The sequence below is a fragment of the Ascidia mentula genome, chromosome 8 (assembly GCF_947561715.1).
Source record: "Ascidia mentula chromosome 8, kaAscMent1.1, whole genome shotgun sequence".
NCBI classification, from domain to species: Eukaryota; Metazoa; Chordata; class Ascidiacea; order Phlebobranchia; family Ascidiidae; genus Ascidia; species Ascidia mentula.
In genome coordinates, this window is record NC_138573.1 from 15,493,471 (window position 1) to 15,513,271 (window position 19,801).

A 19,801-nucleotide genomic window follows, 5' to 3' on the forward strand; every position below is an offset into this window, starting at 1 on the left:
CACGCGATGGAGATAATCTCCTCGTTCACCTCCGACCACTTGTTTGTTGCAGGTTGGCGTGATCGCCGCTGTGTTAGGTTTATAAGCGAGACGCGTGCGATTGTGTGCGTTTTAGAAGTTGTTGTTGCTGTTGTTGGTGCCGACAAAGTGAAATCGGACTACAAGACGACCAAGTCAAAAGCGTCATGGAAACTCAGGTGTGTTTCAAATATTTGTGTATGTTTTAAGTTTTAAGTTAAGCTGTAGATTGCAGCTTTTTTATTGAAAAGCACATTAGAGGTCTTGCTTATAAGAGCCCGACCCGCCCTGCGTGACACATATAATCCTAGATAGTGTTAAATGCAAACAAAGCCAGGGCCTAAATAATGTTATGCTTAGACCCACTATGGCTTGTGAAGCGAAGCCTGGATCTTTGCTACTAAAGTTTTGTGTTGGACCTTAGACGTAAAACCAAACAGTTGACTGATCCACATAAAATGTATAGTCACAATTAGTGAGGTTATGGTTAACACAAAAATATGCCTTTCTCCAGGCCTACTAAAAAGAAATTAACAATTCTGTCAGTCATTTTCGCACAGTAAACACCACAGATGTGGGAGTGCACTTTCAACGTTGTTTATCTTGTATTTTAACATTGTGCTTACACGTAGGCTACACATGCGCGTTGCTAAGAACAACAAAACCAACTCCAGTATAAAATGTTAAGACCAGAAGCAAGATAACAGATTTCAATCATCAAAAGTTGCATATTGTCCATATCGATAACAACCAAATAAGCGCTGTCGCAAAAGTTTGGTTTTATTTATTGGGAATGTGCTTGTTATAAATTACTACAATCCCCTTTGACGTGTTTAGAGGTTTATCCAAAGTTTAGAATATTCAAGATAAAATACCAAGAAAAGCAGAAGGTTTGTGATTAATCGCAAAAAGGTATACTCTTACCACCCTCGCGCGTAGGTAATTTATTGCGAATTGGCCACAGACTCTTGGGCAAACATCAGTATTTACCCAACCCAAAAGGCCTTAAGTGAAAACAGATGTTTTTTACCGATGAGGTTGATTTTTTTCACGCGTGGCTGAAGCACTCTCTGTGCAAATTGAAAAAAACAAATATTACCAATTCACTGAGTTGTTTTTAACATTTGAAATTATGAAAATAGCAACCTCTGGTCTGAATGGGCAGTCCTTTGCCCTTTAGATCTATATGTTATCGCTGTTCATGGCCCGTATCCAATTGATTTCCGTGCCTGGCCACAGCTCAGGCCAACCGGTTTAATAACTTCAATGGTCTTGCATCGTGCGTTTCGCCAAATGTCGACCCCTAATTTATTTCTTCCCATAAAACACTTTTTTTCCATTTCACGCCCCGCAACGAAGTGGGTTAGTTGCGAAATAGGGGTTAAGGGCGTGAGAATCTTAGGGTTCAAGTACTGCGTGGCTTTGGCCCGTTCCGGTCATCGCTGGTTGTCAGTTATGCTTATCGTAAAAAGTGAATTATGTCAGTCCCTGGGGTATGCGTTTCCGTGCATTAGGATGAACAGTCCCTATAATGAGCATTAGCGTTTATTGCAAAAAGTGTGCTTTTTAAATCTCAACATTGGGCGTTTTGGGCCACGAAAAAGACACAATACTGTTTAATTGTATGACTAAGGTATTGGTACTAGGCTAGATACAATACTGTTTGAAACACGATAAATCAGTATATTATTTACCCTACAGTATATTTGTTGATTCAAAACGCAGCTAGCATCAGCGATATGGGTTCCGACATTCTGTCACCTCAACACCCCTGCCATGCCTTACCATGACACGTCACCCGTTTCCAAGCAACAATTCATCCATCCGGCAGTTTTTCCCGGTCAACAACTCATCGTACCCTCTGCCAACGGCCATGTTATGGTACATGCACCCCAGCAGGTAAGGATTGTAACTAGTAGGTCGGAAATAACCAAATGTGGCCAAGGAGTTACGATATCGTGTTGGCATAACTTTTGATTATTTACCACCATAAAAGGCGCATAAACCACCTAGTAACACTTTTCTCAACATTAACAATCTTGCCTTTCACAAGCTGTAATACTTAACTGTAATTTTCCTGTAACAGGTCTTGCCACTGCTACCACAAGAGGCGCAATCACTTCTACCTTGCCACGACTTTATGTCACAGAAGCTCGTTATACAACCTTTACATTATCTTCCCTCCGGTGCCACGACAACCACAACACCCACCGCAATCTATGACCCAGGCAATCAACACGCGATAGCCAAACTACAGCATCAGGTATTGTGACCAACAATAAGGCATTGTCGTGTAACAATTGCATGGGAGTGTGGTGGCCTCACGCGTAACAGGGACGACTGAAATAGTTTGGATGCGGTTTGGTAATGACCCTACTACATAGGAAAGATGATGTTTTCGAACTTAAATGTGGCATGCGGTGCTTTACGTGAAAAACAGAATGCCCTTTGCTGTACCCAGCTCAGAAACAATGGTTCTTTTTAACATCGGAAACAGAAAATACAAAACAAGTTAGACAGGGAGTATAGTTTCACATATTATTGGCCCAGATGCCCATACGACATTTATTTTTTCCCACCCATTCCGCCTCAGCAATAACGTTGCTGTGCCATAAAGAAGAAATTCAGTGATATCTGTAAATGACTTTGAGACATTTGTAAAATGATGAAATAATTTTTGTTGCTGCACACCCTTAATATTTTCGCGCAAATATATAGGTGTAATTAACGTGCCAAAGCAGTTGCACGAAATCAGTACTTAATTCTTCATTCGTCTGATCTGCAGAATGCAGATAGTTTCCCGTGTTGTCTATTTTACGGTGGCGGGATACAAAGCCCCAAACACCTGTCTTTTTTACCGTGCCTGTCACATACATAATGTATCCATTTTCAGCCAATCACGCTGCTTGTCCTATGCATTATGCAGTGCCCGTCCAGGACACAATACCCAGGCATTGGATTACAGCGCATTAGGGCCGGTCACATTAGCGCCAGCCGTGTGAATGCAATTGACAGCGACCCCAACGTCCCTCGACGATTTGCCCCTTTTCCCTATGGCCTTGTTCGATCATTCAGCGGCGCCCAAACAGTGCTGGCGTTGTTTTTGGGGCGTAACATATATGCAAAGCGGTAAAAGCAGGCCAACCAATGACCCATTAGACGCAAGAATGGCGTGTGTGTTATTTGTGCCATGGGGGTAACGACCATTGGTGCTGGCGTATATCATAATGGTCTGAAACTGGGACCTGACAAAGCGAAATTTCCTGTCATTCAGTCACGTTTACAGAGTTACACCCGCACGTGTAGGACAAAACATCTATTGAAATACAGCATCGCGTGCCACCATTCTAACGACAATCGTCACCCACCTTACAACACCGATAAGCATCTTTCTATCCTTTAAACGCAGATCCAAGGACAGCTAACATGCGACGGACTATCATCTGCCATCCACAAGACGCAGCGGCGAAAAAAAGTCTCGCCGTCGGCCAAACGACGCAGCAGGTATATACGGGTTTAAAAATAAATTCTCAGGTGCACGGGCAGTGTAAATACATTACGGGATGTTATCACTGTGATGAATCTTCGTCTAGCGATCGGAAGCGAGATTTCATGCGACCTCGCGGCTCTACGTCAGTTTCTTGATTGGCGCTGTGATGTAATGTCTAATTTCGGTGTGTTTTCTACGCGCCCCGCGCTCGCTTATACGTTTGTGTATAGATGGGGACCGCGGTGAAATTTAATAGCCGAGACAAAACAAAGGGTGAATATACAGTTTGGCAAACAAATTAAATTATTTAGAACCGAACACTCATGAAACTACACAAACCAATTAAAGCTATAGCTTTAGTTTTTGATTTATGTTCATTTTTACGTTAATAATTTAATATTATTGCTTGTAATTGCGCATGACGAATGTTTTACCAATGTACTCCACCGTATAGGTTCGTTTACCTCCTATATTTAGGTATTTTATGACGCTTCACCGAAGTTTTACAACATCGTGTACAATTACGTAACCAGCTGGAGATTTTTTGTTTTCTATTTAAATAGCGCTTAGGCCTCATGAGGAATTTTTTAATTAAAACCGCAATAGCACGGGTGTTTGTTTCTACTTTTTCTAGCTAAAGGCGTTGGCCTAAATCTAATAACCTTTAACCGTTGTACGTAGGCTGCGGTTGATCGCCTTCCTCGAAGCGAAAAAAGAAAAATGTCGGACGGGTTCCTGCGATGGCGACAAGACAGATGACCGGACGTCCGCAAAGTAAGTAACTCTTAACGCATGGTTAAGCTATCTATGCCTGCGTTACGCTCATATCCGGCACCGGTCAACTATTGCTGTCTTGTAGCGTCTTTGTTGTCGTTTGCACAACTACCTTCTTAAAAATTAGCACAGTGAAAAAAAAGTTGAAAATACATACAAAGTCTAGCATCGCAGCAGAATAATGTCTGCGAAAATATAATTAAAAGTAGAGCTTGTCTTAAAGTGTATATTTAAGTAAATACTCAGCGAATGGTAAGCTTGCAAATCCACAAATATGTCAAACGCGACCCGGTTTAGGTTTTGAAATGTTTCCATAATCGGATTTTGTCTATTTATGGCTGCATGACTTTTTCCGTCAAGTGAAAAGAGTATTGTTAAAATTTTTTTTTTGGTTTTGAGCTTGTAGAGACAAAACATAATAACTAAGTCGTGTGAATATAACACAATTTCTTGCATTCTTTTTAAATTCGAAGAGCTCGTTTGCTTGTGAATGTGAACCGGCATCTACAAAAAATAGGCCAAAAAGATTTAAGGCGTCTGATATTTTGTCATTTATCTGCCTTATTCGGAAGTTCAGCCATTTTTGCTTGGAAAAAAGGGATGTAATTCATTGCTTGAATGGCCGTTCGGTCGAACTTGTTGCCCCGAAGTATTCAGTTCAGGAAATTGAGTTTGTCTACATTGGCTGGACCTGGGTCACGATAAAGTTTACCATAAATTGCCAAACTGATGTTCTGGCGTTTTCTAAATGCCCGCTAAATGAGCAACAAATTACATGTACCTTTTAAACAAATCACAAACAACTTTTTCCTTTTTTGCAGTTCTTCGCCAGTTGACACACACAGCGATAGTGACGTCACAACCCCGACGAGTGAAACGTCAGACGGAGTAACGTCCAATGAGCAGTTTGTGAACTGATTGGGATTGAACTGAACGACGTATTTTGAAAAACACTTCTCCGGGCCAATGTACTTTTGGGTAGTAACAAGGAGTGGATCAAGTTCCAAAATACATTGCGCTATGAGTTTAGCATTCCCTCGACTGAACTTTCATTGTTTGCTGTTTTTTCAATAAGAGCTTAAATTTTTGAATGGCATAAAAAAGCAATTAAACGAATGCCTTGATATTTTTTTGTGTATCTTTTCCTTTATATTGTTATATTTGTTAGATACTGTTGGTTATACCGAAAATGTTTGAAAAACTTTCGAATCCACATAAACCGTTATGCTGTTACGTTTTTTGAACTTTTGTCTCCCCGAAATCTTTGTTTTTTGCTCTTATCCACATACACAAAATGATTTTTCAGTGAAACGTTTTTATTCGATGCTTCTTAGATTTTGTTGTTGTCGCAATCTGTTTGCATTTTTGTTGTTGCACGCGGCTCTTCGTTTCCTTTTACATATCTACTGATCAATAAGGACCATATTGTTGCAGAAAGAGTCAAAAACATAGTTTGTCAAACCAGTTTAAAGCAGCACTGCTGTACGTATACTTTAAACTCGCCATACGAAAACGACTTTTCTTAATACGTTGACAATTTTATCCTTTCCTGTTACAATATAAGTAGCGTACTAATGACACGTACTTTCAAAGTTGCATCACTTTATATCCAGCTAAAGAATAAATTTCTTCGTAAACAGTTTGTATTGTCAAATATTTGGACACAGTAAGATGGATAAATTTGTCCAAGACATATAGGACTAGTTGTGGAAAACCGTGAGAAGTTATTGAGTCCTTTGTCCGCAGTTCCACGATATATTTTGTGTTACTAATTTTTTTTCACGATACATTTTAAATAAATAGAGAAAGATACGAACAAAAAAATATATATAGAAAGAGAATGACATGAAGTTAGGTGGAATTACAGCAAGAAGAGGAGGATGAGCATAACGACACTCCACCCATATTTTTGACTATTTTCGTTCCATCAATCTACAATAAATTACTGTAAATGTAAAGCGAACTTGGATTCTTTTTCGTTTGCAGCATCGTTTCTCAACCGCCCCTCCCTAAGCAGCAATTTTCTTATTAAGTAGGATTGATTTTTCTTTTATTGATTAATTTGTGCTATTAGCTACCACCGCATATTTTGCGTTAGATTTTATAAAATCACCGGCCCTCAAAAGATGTTTTGAAATTTTGCCAGCCTCTAAATGTAAAAGGGTTCAGAACTACTTGCTTCCTATATTTTTTGTAGTATAATTTTTACGTGTTCACTTTTGTTTTAATGTCAAAGCTTTTTTATTTCTATGTTTGACGGACGTGTACCGGCGTAATAATCGTTGTAGCGAATTCATTGGACACGTTGAACCAGTTGTGTACAAAAGTGAGCAAAGTCGCAGTTTACATTGAGAAGATAGCATTTCTTAGGACGTACTTGAAAGAAATTCAACATGTGGATTAAAGGCAAGTTTACATATATCTATAATTGTGCAAAATCATAGTCAGTGTAAAGCGTTAAATCGAATAATTTTTGGATAATGTGTAGCAAGCTTGGACAATGTCGTGGCAAATACTTTTTTTACTTTACTAATATTTTGATACAGGACTTTTGTTGGTGGCAATTCTGCAAATCACCTTTGCTGCAGAACTAAGTTCAGTTATTGCACCTGGTGACACAAAGCGCCTCATGGACTTTTTCAAAGTAAGTAAAGCACTTATATTATTCTGCTTGAAAAAAGAAAGTTTTCATGGATATATTTTGTAGGCGCCATATCCTGATTTGGAAACGGCATATTATGCCATGAAAATATTGAAGCAATACACACAAGGAGGTGCCATTGGAAATGACCTAAAACAGGTAAAGGTTTTGTTCCCAGAGCTCATATTGATAACTCTGTAAAATATCCAATGTTTGGGCTGTTTTTTTTTTTTTGTAAAAGCAACATTATACTTAAATACTTCAGTCTCTTAGTAATTTATACAAACATTGTTCAGGCTGCTTGTGATCAAATCAAGAAGTGTGACACCAAATCTCTGTGCTCAGTGTTTTACGCTGCAACCACCCTAGCAAATGTCGGCACAACTTGCAAGGTTGGTATTTTAAAGAAATGTTAAGAGTTCTACAGCAATTCTGCAAGCAACCCTAATACTATATATATATATATATTAAAAAAAACGCTTAAAATGAATTTAGAATCAGCATTCAACCCAAGGTTTTTAATATTTTAAAATCTACATGCTATTTTGTTGTGTTGGGTAATGCATTTTATTCACAGTGCCTTGCTTTGCCACTAATGATTTGTCTTGCTTCCAGTTCACCATTCCGAAAGAAGCTTTGGCATTGGCTAAAAGCAAAATAAGCGAGGAATCTGACACAAAATCTATATACTCTGCTGTCACCATTCTAAAAAGCTTGGGAAAACCAGGTAAATATACCATTGCTACTGCCCCAGTGTAGTAATTCACAACTAACTTATGTTTTTTTGTAGTTGACAGTGATGAGGTCATTGGGGCTTTATTAAGTGCAGTAAAGAATGACAACAGTGTTCTCAGTTCGTCATATGCCTTGCTCACTGCATCCCAACTTGATAAACCAAACCTGAATGCTCTCCTTAAATCTGTTGACATTGAAGTAAGTCTACAGTAATATTTTTTCATTAAAGTAACAAAACTTTTATCATTTTCAATCGGTATACTGGGATAAGGTTTTGCCGATGTAAAGACAATTGATGCCTAACTGAAGGGCCAAATCATAGCAGAGTACTTTGTATATGTACTGTGTATGAGTTAGAAGTGAAGTCATGTTGTGTGTATACTTAGTTGTACATCCAACAATGCTCCTATTACCAGGTGCCCACATAATTGCAAATTTTTTATGAATTTTAGGACATGGCAGCTCAAGCTGATGAAGTGGATGAACGTTACCTTCATTTCGAGAATGACCTTCAAACAACCTCCACATTTTTGTCTGCAGTTTTCTCCCTCAGTCAAGCACAGAAAAAGCCACTTGGCATCACACCTGTAAGCTAATGTTGCAATTTGAGCCAAAGTTCTATTTTGTTTTGATCCTCAGTGAATGACCTATGCCATTATCATGGTATTTTACTGTATGTTGCATATTGCAATGTAAAATATACTGCTCTTCAGGAATAAAATTACCATACTGTATCGTCGTAACAATACAGTACGTTAATTTTATGCCAGAAGAGCAGTATATTTTAAATTTATTACATCTTTACTATCATAGAATATGTCTAAACTTGCCAAACTCCTAAATCTCTTTTTTGTTTTTTTAGGATCAAACGCTTCTGTTCACCAACTTTTTGATGCGCACCAAGGGCTCAGTAAAAACCGCCAAGCAGGTTGCCAACGTACTTTATCCTCTCTCCCAAATCGCCTCATCGGCTGAAGTGTCGGTAGCCAAAGCGCAACTGGTATCGGGCAACTCAGTATCGGAAGACAAACCCAACTTGGAGGTGTCAGTGTCCAACGTCTTGGGCCAATCGATTCCGAAACTCAATGTGAAAGTCGATTCCGTCGTCCGAGCTTCCGATAATGAGGTCATCATGTCCAACGTACCTTTCCAATTCGACGCCAGTCGCAACACATACAAGATCCTGTTTTGGAAGGACAAGCCACTCAGCGGATTCTATGACGTCATTCTCACGTAAGTCTCGTATGTAAGGAAATGTTTATTTGCAAATTGGGAATACGAATTCTCAAAATAGCCAATTTTTATTTTAAACTTAATAGCGTACTAACGTGTTTCTTTGATTAAATTTGTAACCACTTCAATTCATTTCAGCGTGTCTTCACCAGCGAAACCGCTGGTGGGCGTGTCAGACATCGAATTTCGGGTTAAGGTGACGACTAAGATCGCCATCACCAACGTGGAACTGGGAACCGGAGAAAAAGACCAGACAGGGGCCGATTTAAAGAGGTACGATTCTTTGGTTTCGTGCTCGTTTCAATTTTCAATGCAAAAGAGCCATGCAGCTTAATTTGTGTTTAGTTTTTCTGAGTGGTGAAATAATGACACAGTGTTTGTCCATAATGCAGATAAGGTTAACCATGATCATTGAAAACGTTTTGGCATAAAATTACTGATTAGGCGTTTTCGTTAAACATGTGAATTGCGCAAAGGTTTTCCAATAACAGGATTTTTTCGGGAAACGTCAATCACATTATTCAACTTTAATGTCTTAATTGTCTTAAGCGACATTTCATTGGTTTGGGTAGAAATGTCCTAATACATCTATGCTGTCTTTGTGTAGCGTGTCCTACCCCAAGCCTGCAGAGGACGTGAAAGCAGATCTTCAACAGAGAATCGTGATGAAATTCCAAGTGAAGGACTTGAACTCAGGAACTCTCATGAAACCCCACCAGGTATGTTTAACTCGTATTAGTGGCAACATGTATTGGCACATAACATCTTATTCAAAATTGTGCGTTTACTTCGTTGGGTATTTTTTAGCAATTTCCGGACTAAATGTGAAATTTGGAAAAGGATTGTTTTTTTTAGCTGTAGGCTTATATGTTTTTTGTCATAGGAAAACTTAACGCAAAAAATGTACAATTTAAAACCACGTATTTTATTTTATTTTTTATTTATTTTATTTTATTATGTAATATTATGGGATTAGGTCTAAAAATTTAAAAATCTTTTAGGCATTCGTGCGATTCGTCAACGAGGCCAGCGGTCAGGAAGTGATCTTCGTTGCTGAACCAGACAAAACTCTAACATACAAGTTCGAAGTTGAGTTGGCAACCATTGGAGCGGAACAATTCAACTCGGTATCTGGAAAATACTCCATGCATTTGATCGTCGGCGACGCAGCAATCTCCAACTCCGTCTTCTGGCAATTTGTAAGTGCTTCAGTATGGCAAATAGGAACAGCAAGGATAGTCTTGTCTGTAAAAACGGTCTATCATGTTTTTTTGTTTCATGTGCATTTATTTTGTTGTCATAAGCTTTCAGTTAACTTGTTGACCTAACAAAGTTTATTCGACAAATTTTGCAGGGAAAGGCATTGCTCAAGATAGGCGAAGAGTCTAAGAAGCCAAGTTCTTTCATGAACCAATACGAAATAAAACCGGAAATACACCACGAGTTCCGCAAGGCTGAAAAGCGCCCTCCAGTGATCATATCGCAGGCCTTCACCGTGGCCTGTCTTGCTCCAATCCTCTTGCTCTTAGCGTTGGTAAGTTAGGACGAGTGTTGATCTGAAAATCTTGAATATGCTTACCGATTATGGGATTTTGATATTTGCAGTGGATGAGGGTGGGTGCAAATCTTCATAACATGCCTCTTGCACCAAAGAATCTTATCTTCCATGCTGGATTAGCAGGTAAATTAAACATCTTTTTTTGCAAGATGTGTCTAAAACGTAGCATGTTGTATAGAAAAATATCTTATAACAAAAAATCAACAGCAAATCAGAATTTGCATGATTTCCAATACCGAACTTTCATTTTGCAGGCATATTTATTCTCTACTACTTCTTCTGGCTGAAGCTAGACATGTTCACCACCATCCAGTACCTGTGCGGTATAGGGGCCGTGACGTTTGTGTTTGGGAATTCGGTTCTCTCGGAGATAGCCCAGAATCGCTGACATCGGATGTGCTGTGCTAAGAAAGCATTGTCTGATCAAATTGTTAGAAGTTCTTTTTGAAAACTCTCTTGTTCTGGAATTTTTTTCTAATTTTGAATGCTGTGGTCAAATTTTTTTGAAGCTTTTTTTGACACAATAAACCACTTCAAAAGTATTTGGGCGTGGTTTGTTTGGTTGATTAATTTTAAAATGTTTGCTTGGTGAGGGAGGTCTTGGTAAACATGTGGACTGAAAAGTGTTTTGTCCTGCAATGATCATAAATTTAACTGATGTAGCCAAAAAATTCTTCAAAACTATTTTTGATGAAAAAGCAGTTTCTGAGAAACAGATAACTGTAGTTTATTACGTCGAACTCTTCTCCACAAACCTTTGGGTGGATTGGAAGAGACGATGCCTTGCAACCTCAACCGTTTTCGCGAAAACCGAGGGAGAGAAATTTTTTTGAGATTATGAGAGAATTACAGTAGTCCACAGATTTCAAACTACAAAAACCTATGGCGAAGCTTTTAGGAAGATTCCACATACTGTACACACATTTGAAAGGACGAAGGCGACAAATATTGAAAATCGAACCTTCACACTTGTACAGTAAACTGTATTTGCAGTATCCTGAGCCCTTTAATTTATTGTAAACGTGCGGTTACCACTTGCTTTGATGCCGGTTTTGCTAAGCCGTGAAAATCCGCGTCAATTTGTGTGTGTCACAGAATATGACAAAGGCGACGCGAATTTTCACGTCAAAGTTGCAAGCCATACGCGGAAATTGTGCTTGGTTGACAGGTGTGGCTGGTATTAAGCAAGGGTGGCGCAGTTGTTTGTTAAAAAAAAGCAAGGGTCGCGCTGGTTTACAGTCCTCCCGTTGCACAGAAAAAGGAAAGAGGTGTTAGCAGCTGCTGTTGGCGCTAAAGCTTAAACACTTCAATAGATGGCGTGCAAAACGAGAACAAAACTGCCGCATATTCGAGAATATAGAGGTTTTATAGACAAAACAACCACATCGATAATTAACGACTAAACGCTCCAGCTTGTCGTGTCCGAATATTTAACTATTTCTGAATTTATTGAGTAGTGTTACTTGCAAAAGAAAAAGTAAAATGTGATTTTCTTATCTTCTATGATTTTGAAAAGTATTCTGTGTGACTTTGCAGGACATTAGTTTTGAAACTTCCAACCGTAGTCAGTCTTAAACAAAGCAAAAATGAGTTCGACGGCAGATCTGGCCAACCTCATTACTAGATTGGAAACAATTTGTAACCGCCTTGAGAAGACTGGAGGAGGTGGTGGAGATGCTGGTGCTGGAGAAGCAGATGGTAATGGTTTATACATCAGTATTATGTAAAAACATATGTTAATATACTTCCCTTTGTAAAAAAAATTGTGAGGCAATGGTTTTGAGTTGTGTTAGACCTATAGGAAAACTAAAACATCAAATATTTATGATGCTTTCAAGAAAAGTTACTGTGTTGGTTATTTTTTTAGCTCAGTTCGTTGAAGATTTTGACAACTTGGTCACGGACCATGTGGAACCTTATTTGGCAGCATCTGCAGCACTTGGTGGAGCTGTTGATATGCAGGTAGGCCTAAAAAATTCAACTGCCAGTGCTGAGATGAGTGAAAACTTATAATACTTGTAACTAAGGTTTATTATTGCTATAAACTCAAACTTGATACTAACTATTGTGATCCAGTATTGTATATGTAAATTAAACTGTTTGTGCAGGCTAAGTGCTTTAAATCAGTGGTTGATGAACAAAGGAAGTTCCTGGTTGTGGCTTCCAAGCATTCAGCTCCTAAGGTAACGTTAATTAACTTACTTAAACCGGGATATGTTAAAATAACGACACTGTTACTCTCTGTAATTATACCTTGTACAGGTTAATGTAACTGGCTGCCTGAGTGTTTGGACAATGAACATAAACATAATATATATTTATGCAAATGCCTATGTCAAAAGAAATTGTCAAATAGAGCATTTCTACAGTTTTTTTGCAACAACAAATTGTTTGTTGCATAAATAAAGCTATTGTAAATTGACATATTAGTAACTCATTGCATTGGTATTATATGTATATTTGTATCTGCACCGTACAGTCGCACACAGTAAATATTCATCAATGTATGTTTGTTCCAATGCTTCCTATCCTTATGTGCGTGGTAAAAGGTTTTAAAATAATATTCACAGGATGCCAGTGTGTTCATGAAGCTTACCGCAGCGATGGGTGATGCCATGGGCAAAATGGCTGATGCCAAACGCAAGATGACGAACGATGAGAAAAACCATGTATCAGCTTGCTGTGAAGGTGTTGTGGTGTTTAGTTGGGTGGGCTACCCCAAAACACCCATGAAACACATTGAAGAGACAAGGGATTCTGTCAAATTTTACACTGACAAAGTTTTGATGGCCACAAAGAATGGGTAGGCAGATACAAAAAGGAATTTGTTCTGCATGGAATTGAAATTTTAATTCTCTAACTGTTGGCACACTTGTGTATACCTTGCAGACTTTTAGGATAATTCCTGTTTTTCTGAAAAGTCCCCAAAAAACAACTTAGGCTTATAACATTATGTACTCACTGATTTAAATTGAGGTAAAGCATATTGTACTGCACCAAGATTAAGATCCCTATATTTCTATGTAGTCCTACTAAGGATGCTCACAGAACATGGGTCGCAGCCTACCTTGCCATCTTCGAAGCACTAAAGGACTACATTAAGAGTAACCACAGGACTGGTCTCAGCTGGAATGAGAAGGTATTAAAAGAGCCATGTCAGTCATTGGTCATTATTCAACTTGTCATGATCACAAAATGATTATGTTCATGTATATTTAAAAATGCTAAATGAGACAATGTAGTAAAACAGAATTACTTTTGTTTGACAACTTTGTAATTACGCATTAGATTTTTGAAAGCTAAACTCTTTCCTCTTCTTGATCCTTACCTACTCAGGACTGTGCAAAACCTGCTCCTCCTCCTAAACCTGACCATCTCAAGGCTTCCTCTTCTTTTCCCTTGCCTCCCCCTCCTCCTATTACTTCTCTGGAGCATGGTGATGGTAACCCCATGTTACCTCCTCCACCTCCTTTGGTAATGCCACCCAAGCAATTTGACATGAGTGGATCGGATGCTGCTCCTAAAGCCCTTTTTGCCGAGATCAATAAAAAGGGTTTGGGAATCACTGGTGGTAAGCAGGGGGGCATTTTATTCATTGTGCATGGACAGTTTTAGGCAACAGCATACACTGTGTGATGCATGCAACCAGCACTTGGTGCATTGGGGTATTTGCAACACTGCTTCCATTTATTTCACTGGTAAAACTTACAAAGCTGTAAGTGGCAAAGTTTTGGACATTTGTCCATATGTTTTTAACCCAAAGCAAAATGCTCAGGTAAACTTGCTCGTGCAGCAATCTATTCCAAACTGAAATCCACCAACTTTCTCTCTCTGACTTTCCCAAAAAACTTTCTCCACTACATAATGTCTTGTCTTCAACTGGCAAACACAGAACATTATTAGCTTTGCTGTAGGCTCCTCCTGCCACAGAGAGTTCCCAGAAGGCTGCTCCAGGTGGGGTTCCCCCTCCACCTGCAGGTGTCCCACCCCCACCTCCAATCCTACCAGCATCACAGGCAGCCCCTGCGGCTTCAGCGGCTTCAGAAGGCGACATGTCAGCCGTGTTTGCCTCCATCCGACAGGGAACTGATGTTACAAAGGGTAATCCATTATCCTGGTCAATATACTTTCAATAGCAAAAATTGCCATCAAGGCCTTGTACACTAATAATCATCCCCCAAATAGTTAATTCTTTTGTGTCAGTGTAATAATTGGTAGGATTGGTACAATTGTTTCCAAACACATCCTTAAAATATGGTTATCTTGGCTTGGCTCAATATACTGAATTGTATGTAAAATGCATGGTATAACTTTGTATATTGTTTTGATATTCCCCTGATAGTAGTAACATGAAACAAAATGTCAGGTTAAACATTTTTGCATACCAATGTAAGGACATGGGCAATCGTATAGATCACAACTGCATTAAAGAATTTCTCCACTAGTTTAATTTTGGCTTCAGTGTATTAGGAATCAAAATATACAAGCGGCTCGAAGTCTTCAACCAGCAATTGTAATTAATGTGGTTTTGAGAATCTTTCACATACAAATGCATGAGAATATTTTTGCCGTAAGTTTTGGCATGGATTGTGCTGGCTTGTTTGTGTCCTTTTCTTAACTGTAAATGTCATGCTTGGAAAACCTGTTCACACACAACATAAAACTGCTTGATTAATTTTCAAGAACTTGCAACAGCTTTGTAATGTTCAGAATTTTTGAATATGATGATGTTGCAGGTCTGAAGAAAGTGACCAATGACATGAAGACTCACAAGAATCCAGATCTTCGCAAGCATGGGCCTGTTCCCTTCAAAGCCAAGGAGCCGACTGCTTACAAGCCTATGGGCAAGCCACAGGTTGTAGTAAAGAAACCACCTAAATTGGAACTTGAAGGAAAAAAATGGATTGTGGTAGGTTTTGCAAATAGCTGTGTTCGCAGTTGCACCTTTGAATCTTGTGTGAAAATTTCTATAAGGACAAAAACTTGTGTAATTTTTGCAGTTAATGGGATTACAATTAACGCCATTACTTTTATTTTTACGTGGCCACACTTAGTGCTAACAACATAAGTGTTAGCAAGTTCATCACGGGGAAAATGAATCTAAATCTTGTTACTGTCTACCTGTAACAAGTAACATAAAAAATTATTAGTGCAGTTTGGCTGGCCAGAACAATGGCACTGTTTTAGTACTTTTTCATCAAGTGATGTATGCTGTTGGTGGCAGTGTGACATCATTTTCCCCTTTTAAATCCAATGAGCCAGGTTTCCTTGCTTTTCCTGCTAAAGGATGGAATCTGGAGTATCTTCAAAGGCCACAATAGTTGTTTTGCAACTCCTATCATTTGGTTGAGCCACATTACAAATACAAGCCTTTGATAGGTTGAGTAATTGAAATCCCTTATTGTTTAAAGATCTTTAATTTCATACTCAAGCTTGTATGTTTTGACAAAAACGCTAATGCTTTTTCAGGAATATCAAGAAAATCAGAACCAACTTGTCATTGAAGGAACTGCCATGAAACACACAGTTTATGTCTACAAATGCACCAAGTCATCATTGATTGTGAAGGGAAAGATTAACTCAATCGTGCTGGGTATTGTTGATGTTTTGAAATTTGTACAAAGTTGTATTTAGGAGCAGCTTTCAGCATAAAGCTAAAAAACAGGGTTTATTCACTTATACTAACTGTACACATAATATTATATGTTTGGCTTGCCATGTTAGATGTGCCATTATCTTTAAATTGCAAGTTTAATAAACATGTTTTTGTGACTTTGTGTTGTGTTATACAGACAGCTGCAAGAAATTTGGAGTTGTTTTTGATTCAGTTGTGTCTGGTGTTGAAATCATCAACTGTGATTCTATTCAAGTTCAGGTTTGTACCATGTGGCTTTACATTATTGGCAACTGTGCACAGTTTTTATAATTTAGTTTACAATGTAGATTTTGCCATTTAAATTATCCTTTTCACCTGTGATGAATATTAGACTTGATCTGCACATGTGCTTTATGTTGGCTTCGAAAACAAAGCAAAAAATTTGCCAGCGTAAACAACGTGTGTTGATAGAACAACTATTAACCACAATGATCAGAATTTTGATACAAGTGGCATTTTGTAAAATATCGATAACTTTGTTGTTACATTTAGTCGCAAGGAACAATGGCCAACTGCTCAATTGACAAAACAGATGGATGTATTGTGTATTTGAGCAAAGAATGTATGGACTGCCAGATTGTGTCAGCAAAGTCATCTGAAATGAATGTTTCCAGACCAAAGGATGATGGCAGTGGCGAATTTGTAAAGAAATTTTTTTCTGTTTTATATAAAATCTGCATATGATATCCTAGATAAAAGGAATTTTTGTTAGAGTTTGCTTTTGTGTTTAAATTGTTGTTCCTAAATTAGGTTTTGAAGAAATGCATTAAATTTTTTCACAGGATGAATACCCAATTTGCGAACAATTCCGCACTTACTGGAATGCAGAAAAGAAGACGTTCGTTAGCGAACCAAGTGAACAAATGGGATAAAACATCTCTTTCCCAATCAAGTCTTACAACTTTGGAAGAACAGCGTAACAATGTCTTAATTAAGATTTCGCCTGCCTCCAATGAATGCCATATTACAAAAGTACCTGTTCTGTGTCCTTATTGTATGGTTTGTGTTATGATAATAAACAGAACTTTAAAGCTTATGTTATGTTCTTCAGGCACTTAAAATGTGTAGTTGCTATATCACCTTTAATCAATCATTTCTACCCTGACACGAAGTAGTATGCTGTTTCATAACCACTGCGCAGGCAATTTCCATCAATATGATGCACTTAAATATTTCCTGGTTATTGAGTGGCATTTGGTTGGCATTTAGTTACTAACATAATTATTTCTTGAATGTTCCATTGAAATTTAAAACTGCAGATGCCTTTTCTTTGTGTATTGAATTAATTTGCTTGTGATTAGCATGTGATTCGACTCTGCAGAGTGCCTCGCTTATAAACAGAATAAATAAAAACAAAATGCTTTGTACAGAATTTTAGTGTGTGGTGAATGGCAAAATGTTCAGCAGTGATACAACAAAACTTGTACTAAACCAACAACGGAAATGACACAATAGGTAAGGCAGCATTGACAAGAAATAACACTCTAGTGCTAGCTAAGATCCATGTTGGACATTTTAATTTTGACCCAATTGCTCAGCTGAAGTGCCCGTACTTTACCCCACACAGAGAAGTTGTGTTGTGCCAATATTTGTGCTGCCGCAAGTGCCGCGCCATCCGGGCTAAGTACAGTGGCACATGCCAACCCTGACGGTAGTCTCAGTGAAGACCAAACATCTGCTGATCCCCACTGATCGGACATTGGGGGGCAGTTGATAACGGGCAGTGCAGAATTACCGCTGAGCACGGGACCAAGGCCATTACTGCGTCCTGCAACGGCTATTATAACAGTTGGGGTAATGACAGCTTTTCCTTCAAGGATAGAAAGTAATTTCAAGCTGTCATGAGTTGATTTATGTGCCGAGGAAACATGCAAACTGGTGCCGATTCCCAATTTTGCACATGCCAATTCGATCTTTTTGCAGTGGCCTATGTCAGTTGCCGATCCCATAACAATTGCTACGTGTACGGTATCATGGTGTTCCAAGATTGAAAAGTCACATAAATCTTTCAGTTGATCAGCGACCCACTTATAGTTTTGCTTCAGGTTTTTCATGTCAGTTTCAGTGACCTCCTTCAAATTGCGGTAAACCTACAGAGTAATTTGTAGGCTTGTTCACAATGATCTAGAATTTAGTGTGACAACATGTGCATGTTTTGTTGGTGGCTAACACATCCAAACACTCTCCTAGCACCAATGAAATGAAAACCATGTGAACGTAATAAACACAAACCTGTTTGTCCTTCATTTTTGTCTTATCCCCACTTGGCCAAATTCTCCATGAGTCATTGTCGATGACGTCAGCTAAAATAATCTCCTTGGTGTCTGATCGAATTCCAAATTCCACTTTCATGTCAACTAGACTCACATCCTGTATTATTCAAAAAACAAGGGTTTTGTGCATACATCTTCTTCATATTATTTGTAGTTGCACACCTTAGTACTCCAAACCCTTTCCAAAATTTCAAAAATGGTTACTGTCATTTTTTCCATAATATCAATATGATCTGGTGTGATTAAAACTCCGTCAATCTCTAGTTTGGCTTCTTCCAAAACCTACAAAATAAGTATAATACCATCATTCATATATACAGGAGCAACAATATGTGTAACTGCTATTCTGGGGTTGTTGGAAAAAAAAGGGATTTTGCCAGAAATGTCCAGAATTTTTTGATGGGGCCCATCATAGCCTGTCAATTCACATAACATTCTTTAGTTGTGATGCATGTGACTGTAGAAAATGGCCTTCAGTGATACCATGGCCGAAGAAGGTCATTGACAGCATACAACGAAAACATGTTTTAATGTTGTCAACATGACTCTGTCCGATTTGCGCTTTGACAATCATGGTAACCCTATGCACTTCGGTAAAACGTGACATATTTTTTCACCTCTTTGCTCCATTGAGGGTCGTTGTTTTCATCATCCTTATAAAATGTCTCCATCTTTGGGGGGTAAAAGCGATAACCCTCTTTCACCCCCTTGTGTCTTTTCAGAAAAGATCCAGTGGCAATTCTTCTTGCCACCCATTCAATGGGTATCATACTGCACTTCCATGCCAGAAAGGACTTCGGGCTCACCTGAAACAAATTTGATGTATTAGTTCTCCACACGTACACATGTATTTTTGGTTAATACACTGGTAGATACAACATTATTTCAGAATATTTTACCAGTTTGATATATGCTGTTTTGATGCCGGCATTGTTCAAAATCTCCATAACAGAGCCATTTGTTGCCGTGGCTATTTCTGCTTTTCCTTCCATTACATTTCGTTTAGCATTGTTTCCAGCAGTAAGCATGTCTTTGGAGACAATAAGACATCTTCCTGGTATTTCTGATTTAACATCATAGATAAATTTGGTCTTTCCTTGGTTGATCATTTCACCCATAGTAAAAGCATCACTGCATATTTTTTTGTCTCCACTCATTTCAAATTGAGTTGTGGGGCCACCAGTTGATTCCATCTCAACTCCGATGGCTTTGGGATACTTACATAGGGGTTCGTGTTCATCTGCCCCATTCGAGCTCAACTTATGTGTAGAAGCCATTTGTTTTTACCAGGAAGATCTAAGTTTCTAATTGTGAGGATGCCTTCTGGTTTTTCTAATCAGCGCAAAACACACTGCTTCCGGATCCTATGAACTGAAATTGCGACTACAACAATTTAAAAAAAATGTGATAACATATCAAACCA

General features: G+C 38.6%; 4 protein-coding genes across 5 annotated transcripts; 3 read left to right on the forward strand and 1 right to left on the reverse strand.

The window, feature by feature from the left end:
• Positions 1–5,890, forward strand: LOC145911339 (uncharacterized). 2 transcript variants are annotated; one of them, XM_082998654.1, is made up of 6 exons: positions 1–197; positions 1,744–1,917; positions 2,105–2,274; positions 3,424–3,522; positions 4,190–4,282; positions 5,104–5,890. In XM_082998654.1, exons 1-6 carry the CDS (start codon positions 186–188, stop codon positions 5,198–5,200), a joined length of 645 nt encoding a protein of 214 aa, XP_082854780.1. In that variant the 5' UTR covers positions 1–185; the 3' UTR covers positions 5,201–5,890. The 2 variants fall into 2 exon arrangements, with proteins under 2 accessions (XP_082854780.1, XP_082854779.1); XM_082998653.1 differs by having other exon boundaries at positions 2–197; positions 2,105–2,281; positions 3,428–3,522.
• Positions 5,891–6,580: 690 nt separating this feature from the next.
• On the forward strand, positions 6,581–10,991 carry LOC145911234 (dolichyl-diphosphooligosaccharide--protein glycosyltransferase subunit 2-like). The gene is made up of 14 exons (XM_082998509.1): positions 6,581–6,688; positions 6,829–6,926; positions 6,990–7,082; positions 7,220–7,315; positions 7,539–7,650; positions 7,714–7,856; positions 8,111–8,245; positions 8,521–8,891; positions 9,030–9,164; positions 9,499–9,610; positions 9,893–10,090; positions 10,246–10,425; positions 10,497–10,572; positions 10,704–10,991. The coding sequence occupies exons 1-14, from the start codon at positions 6,676–6,678 to the stop codon at positions 10,835–10,837; spliced, it is 1,896 nt and encodes a 631-aa protein (XP_082854635.1). The 5' UTR covers positions 6,581–6,675; the 3' UTR covers positions 10,838–10,991.
• Positions 10,992–11,989: 998 nt separating this feature from the next.
• Positions 11,990–17,444, forward strand: LOC145912631 (adenylyl cyclase-associated protein 1-like). The gene is made up of 11 exons (XM_083000168.1): positions 11,990–12,147; positions 12,317–12,411; positions 12,558–12,632; positions 13,020–13,252; positions 13,477–13,588; positions 14,364–14,550; positions 15,186–15,358; positions 15,919–16,042; positions 16,242–16,324; positions 16,598–16,747; positions 16,888–17,444. The coding sequence occupies exons 1-11, from the start codon at positions 12,036–12,038 to the stop codon at positions 16,975–16,977; spliced, it is 1,434 nt and encodes a 477-aa protein (XP_082856294.1). The 5' UTR covers positions 11,990–12,035; the 3' UTR covers positions 16,978–17,444.
• A 129-nt stretch (positions 17,445–17,573) lies between these two features.
• LOC145912633 (multifunctional protein ADE2-like) lies at positions 17,574–19,785 on the reverse strand. The gene is made up of 5 exons (XM_083000169.1): positions 19,278–19,785; positions 18,996–19,184; positions 18,541–18,660; positions 18,338–18,475; positions 17,574–18,195 (listed from the first exon to the last, which is right to left on the reverse strand). Exons 1-5 carry the CDS (start codon positions 19,653–19,655, stop codon positions 17,596–17,598), a joined length of 1,425 nt encoding a protein of 474 aa, XP_082856295.1. The 5' UTR covers positions 19,656–19,785; the 3' UTR covers positions 17,574–17,595.
• Between the last annotated feature and the right edge of the window lie 16 nt (positions 19,786–19,801).

Excerpts from the sequence above, each read along its gene's own strand:
- LOC145912631 (XM_083000168.1), top strand. The coding sequence starts at position 12,036 with ATGAGTTCGACGGCAGATCTGGCCAACCTCATTACTAGATTGGAAACA. Across the intron at positions 13,589-14,363 it reads GTCTCAGCTGGAATGAGAAG|GCTCCTCCTGCCACAGAGAG; the intron begins GTATTAAAAGAG and ends GCTTTGCTGTAG. Across the intron at positions 15,359-15,918 it reads AAGGAAAAAAATGGATTGTG|GAATATCAAGAAAATCAGAA; the intron begins GTAGGTTTTGCA and ends ATGCTTTTTCAG.
- LOC145911234 (XM_082998509.1), top strand. Across the intron at positions 7,857-8,110 it reads TTAAATCTGTTGACATTGAA|GACATGGCAGCTCAAGCTGA; the intron begins GTAAGTCTACAG and ends TATGAATTTTAG. Across the intron at positions 10,091-10,245 it reads ACTCCGTCTTCTGGCAATTT|GGAAAGGCATTGCTCAAGAT; the intron begins GTAAGTGCTTCA and ends CAAATTTTGCAG.
- LOC145911339 (XM_082998653.1), top strand. Across the intron at positions 2,282-3,427 it reads TAGCCAAACTACAGCATCAG|ATCCAAGGACAGCTAACATG; the intron begins GTATTGTGACCA and ends CTTTAAACGCAG. Across the intron at positions 4,283-5,103 it reads GATGACCGGACGTCCGCAAA|TTCTTCGCCAGTTGACACAC; the intron begins GTAAGTAACTCT and ends CCTTTTTTGCAG.
- LOC145912633 (XM_083000169.1), bottom strand. The coding sequence starts at position 19,655 with ATGGCTTCTACACATAAGTTGAGCTCGAATGGGGCAGATGAACACGAA. Across the intron at positions 19,185-19,277 it reads AAACAGCATATATCAAACTG|GTGAGCCCGAAGTCCTTTCT; the intron begins GTAAAATATTCT and ends AATTTGTTTCAG. Across the intron at positions 18,476-18,540 it reads AAAGGGTTTGGAGTACTAAG|GATGTGAGTCTAGTTGACAT; the intron begins GTGTGCAACTAC and ends TGAATAATACAG.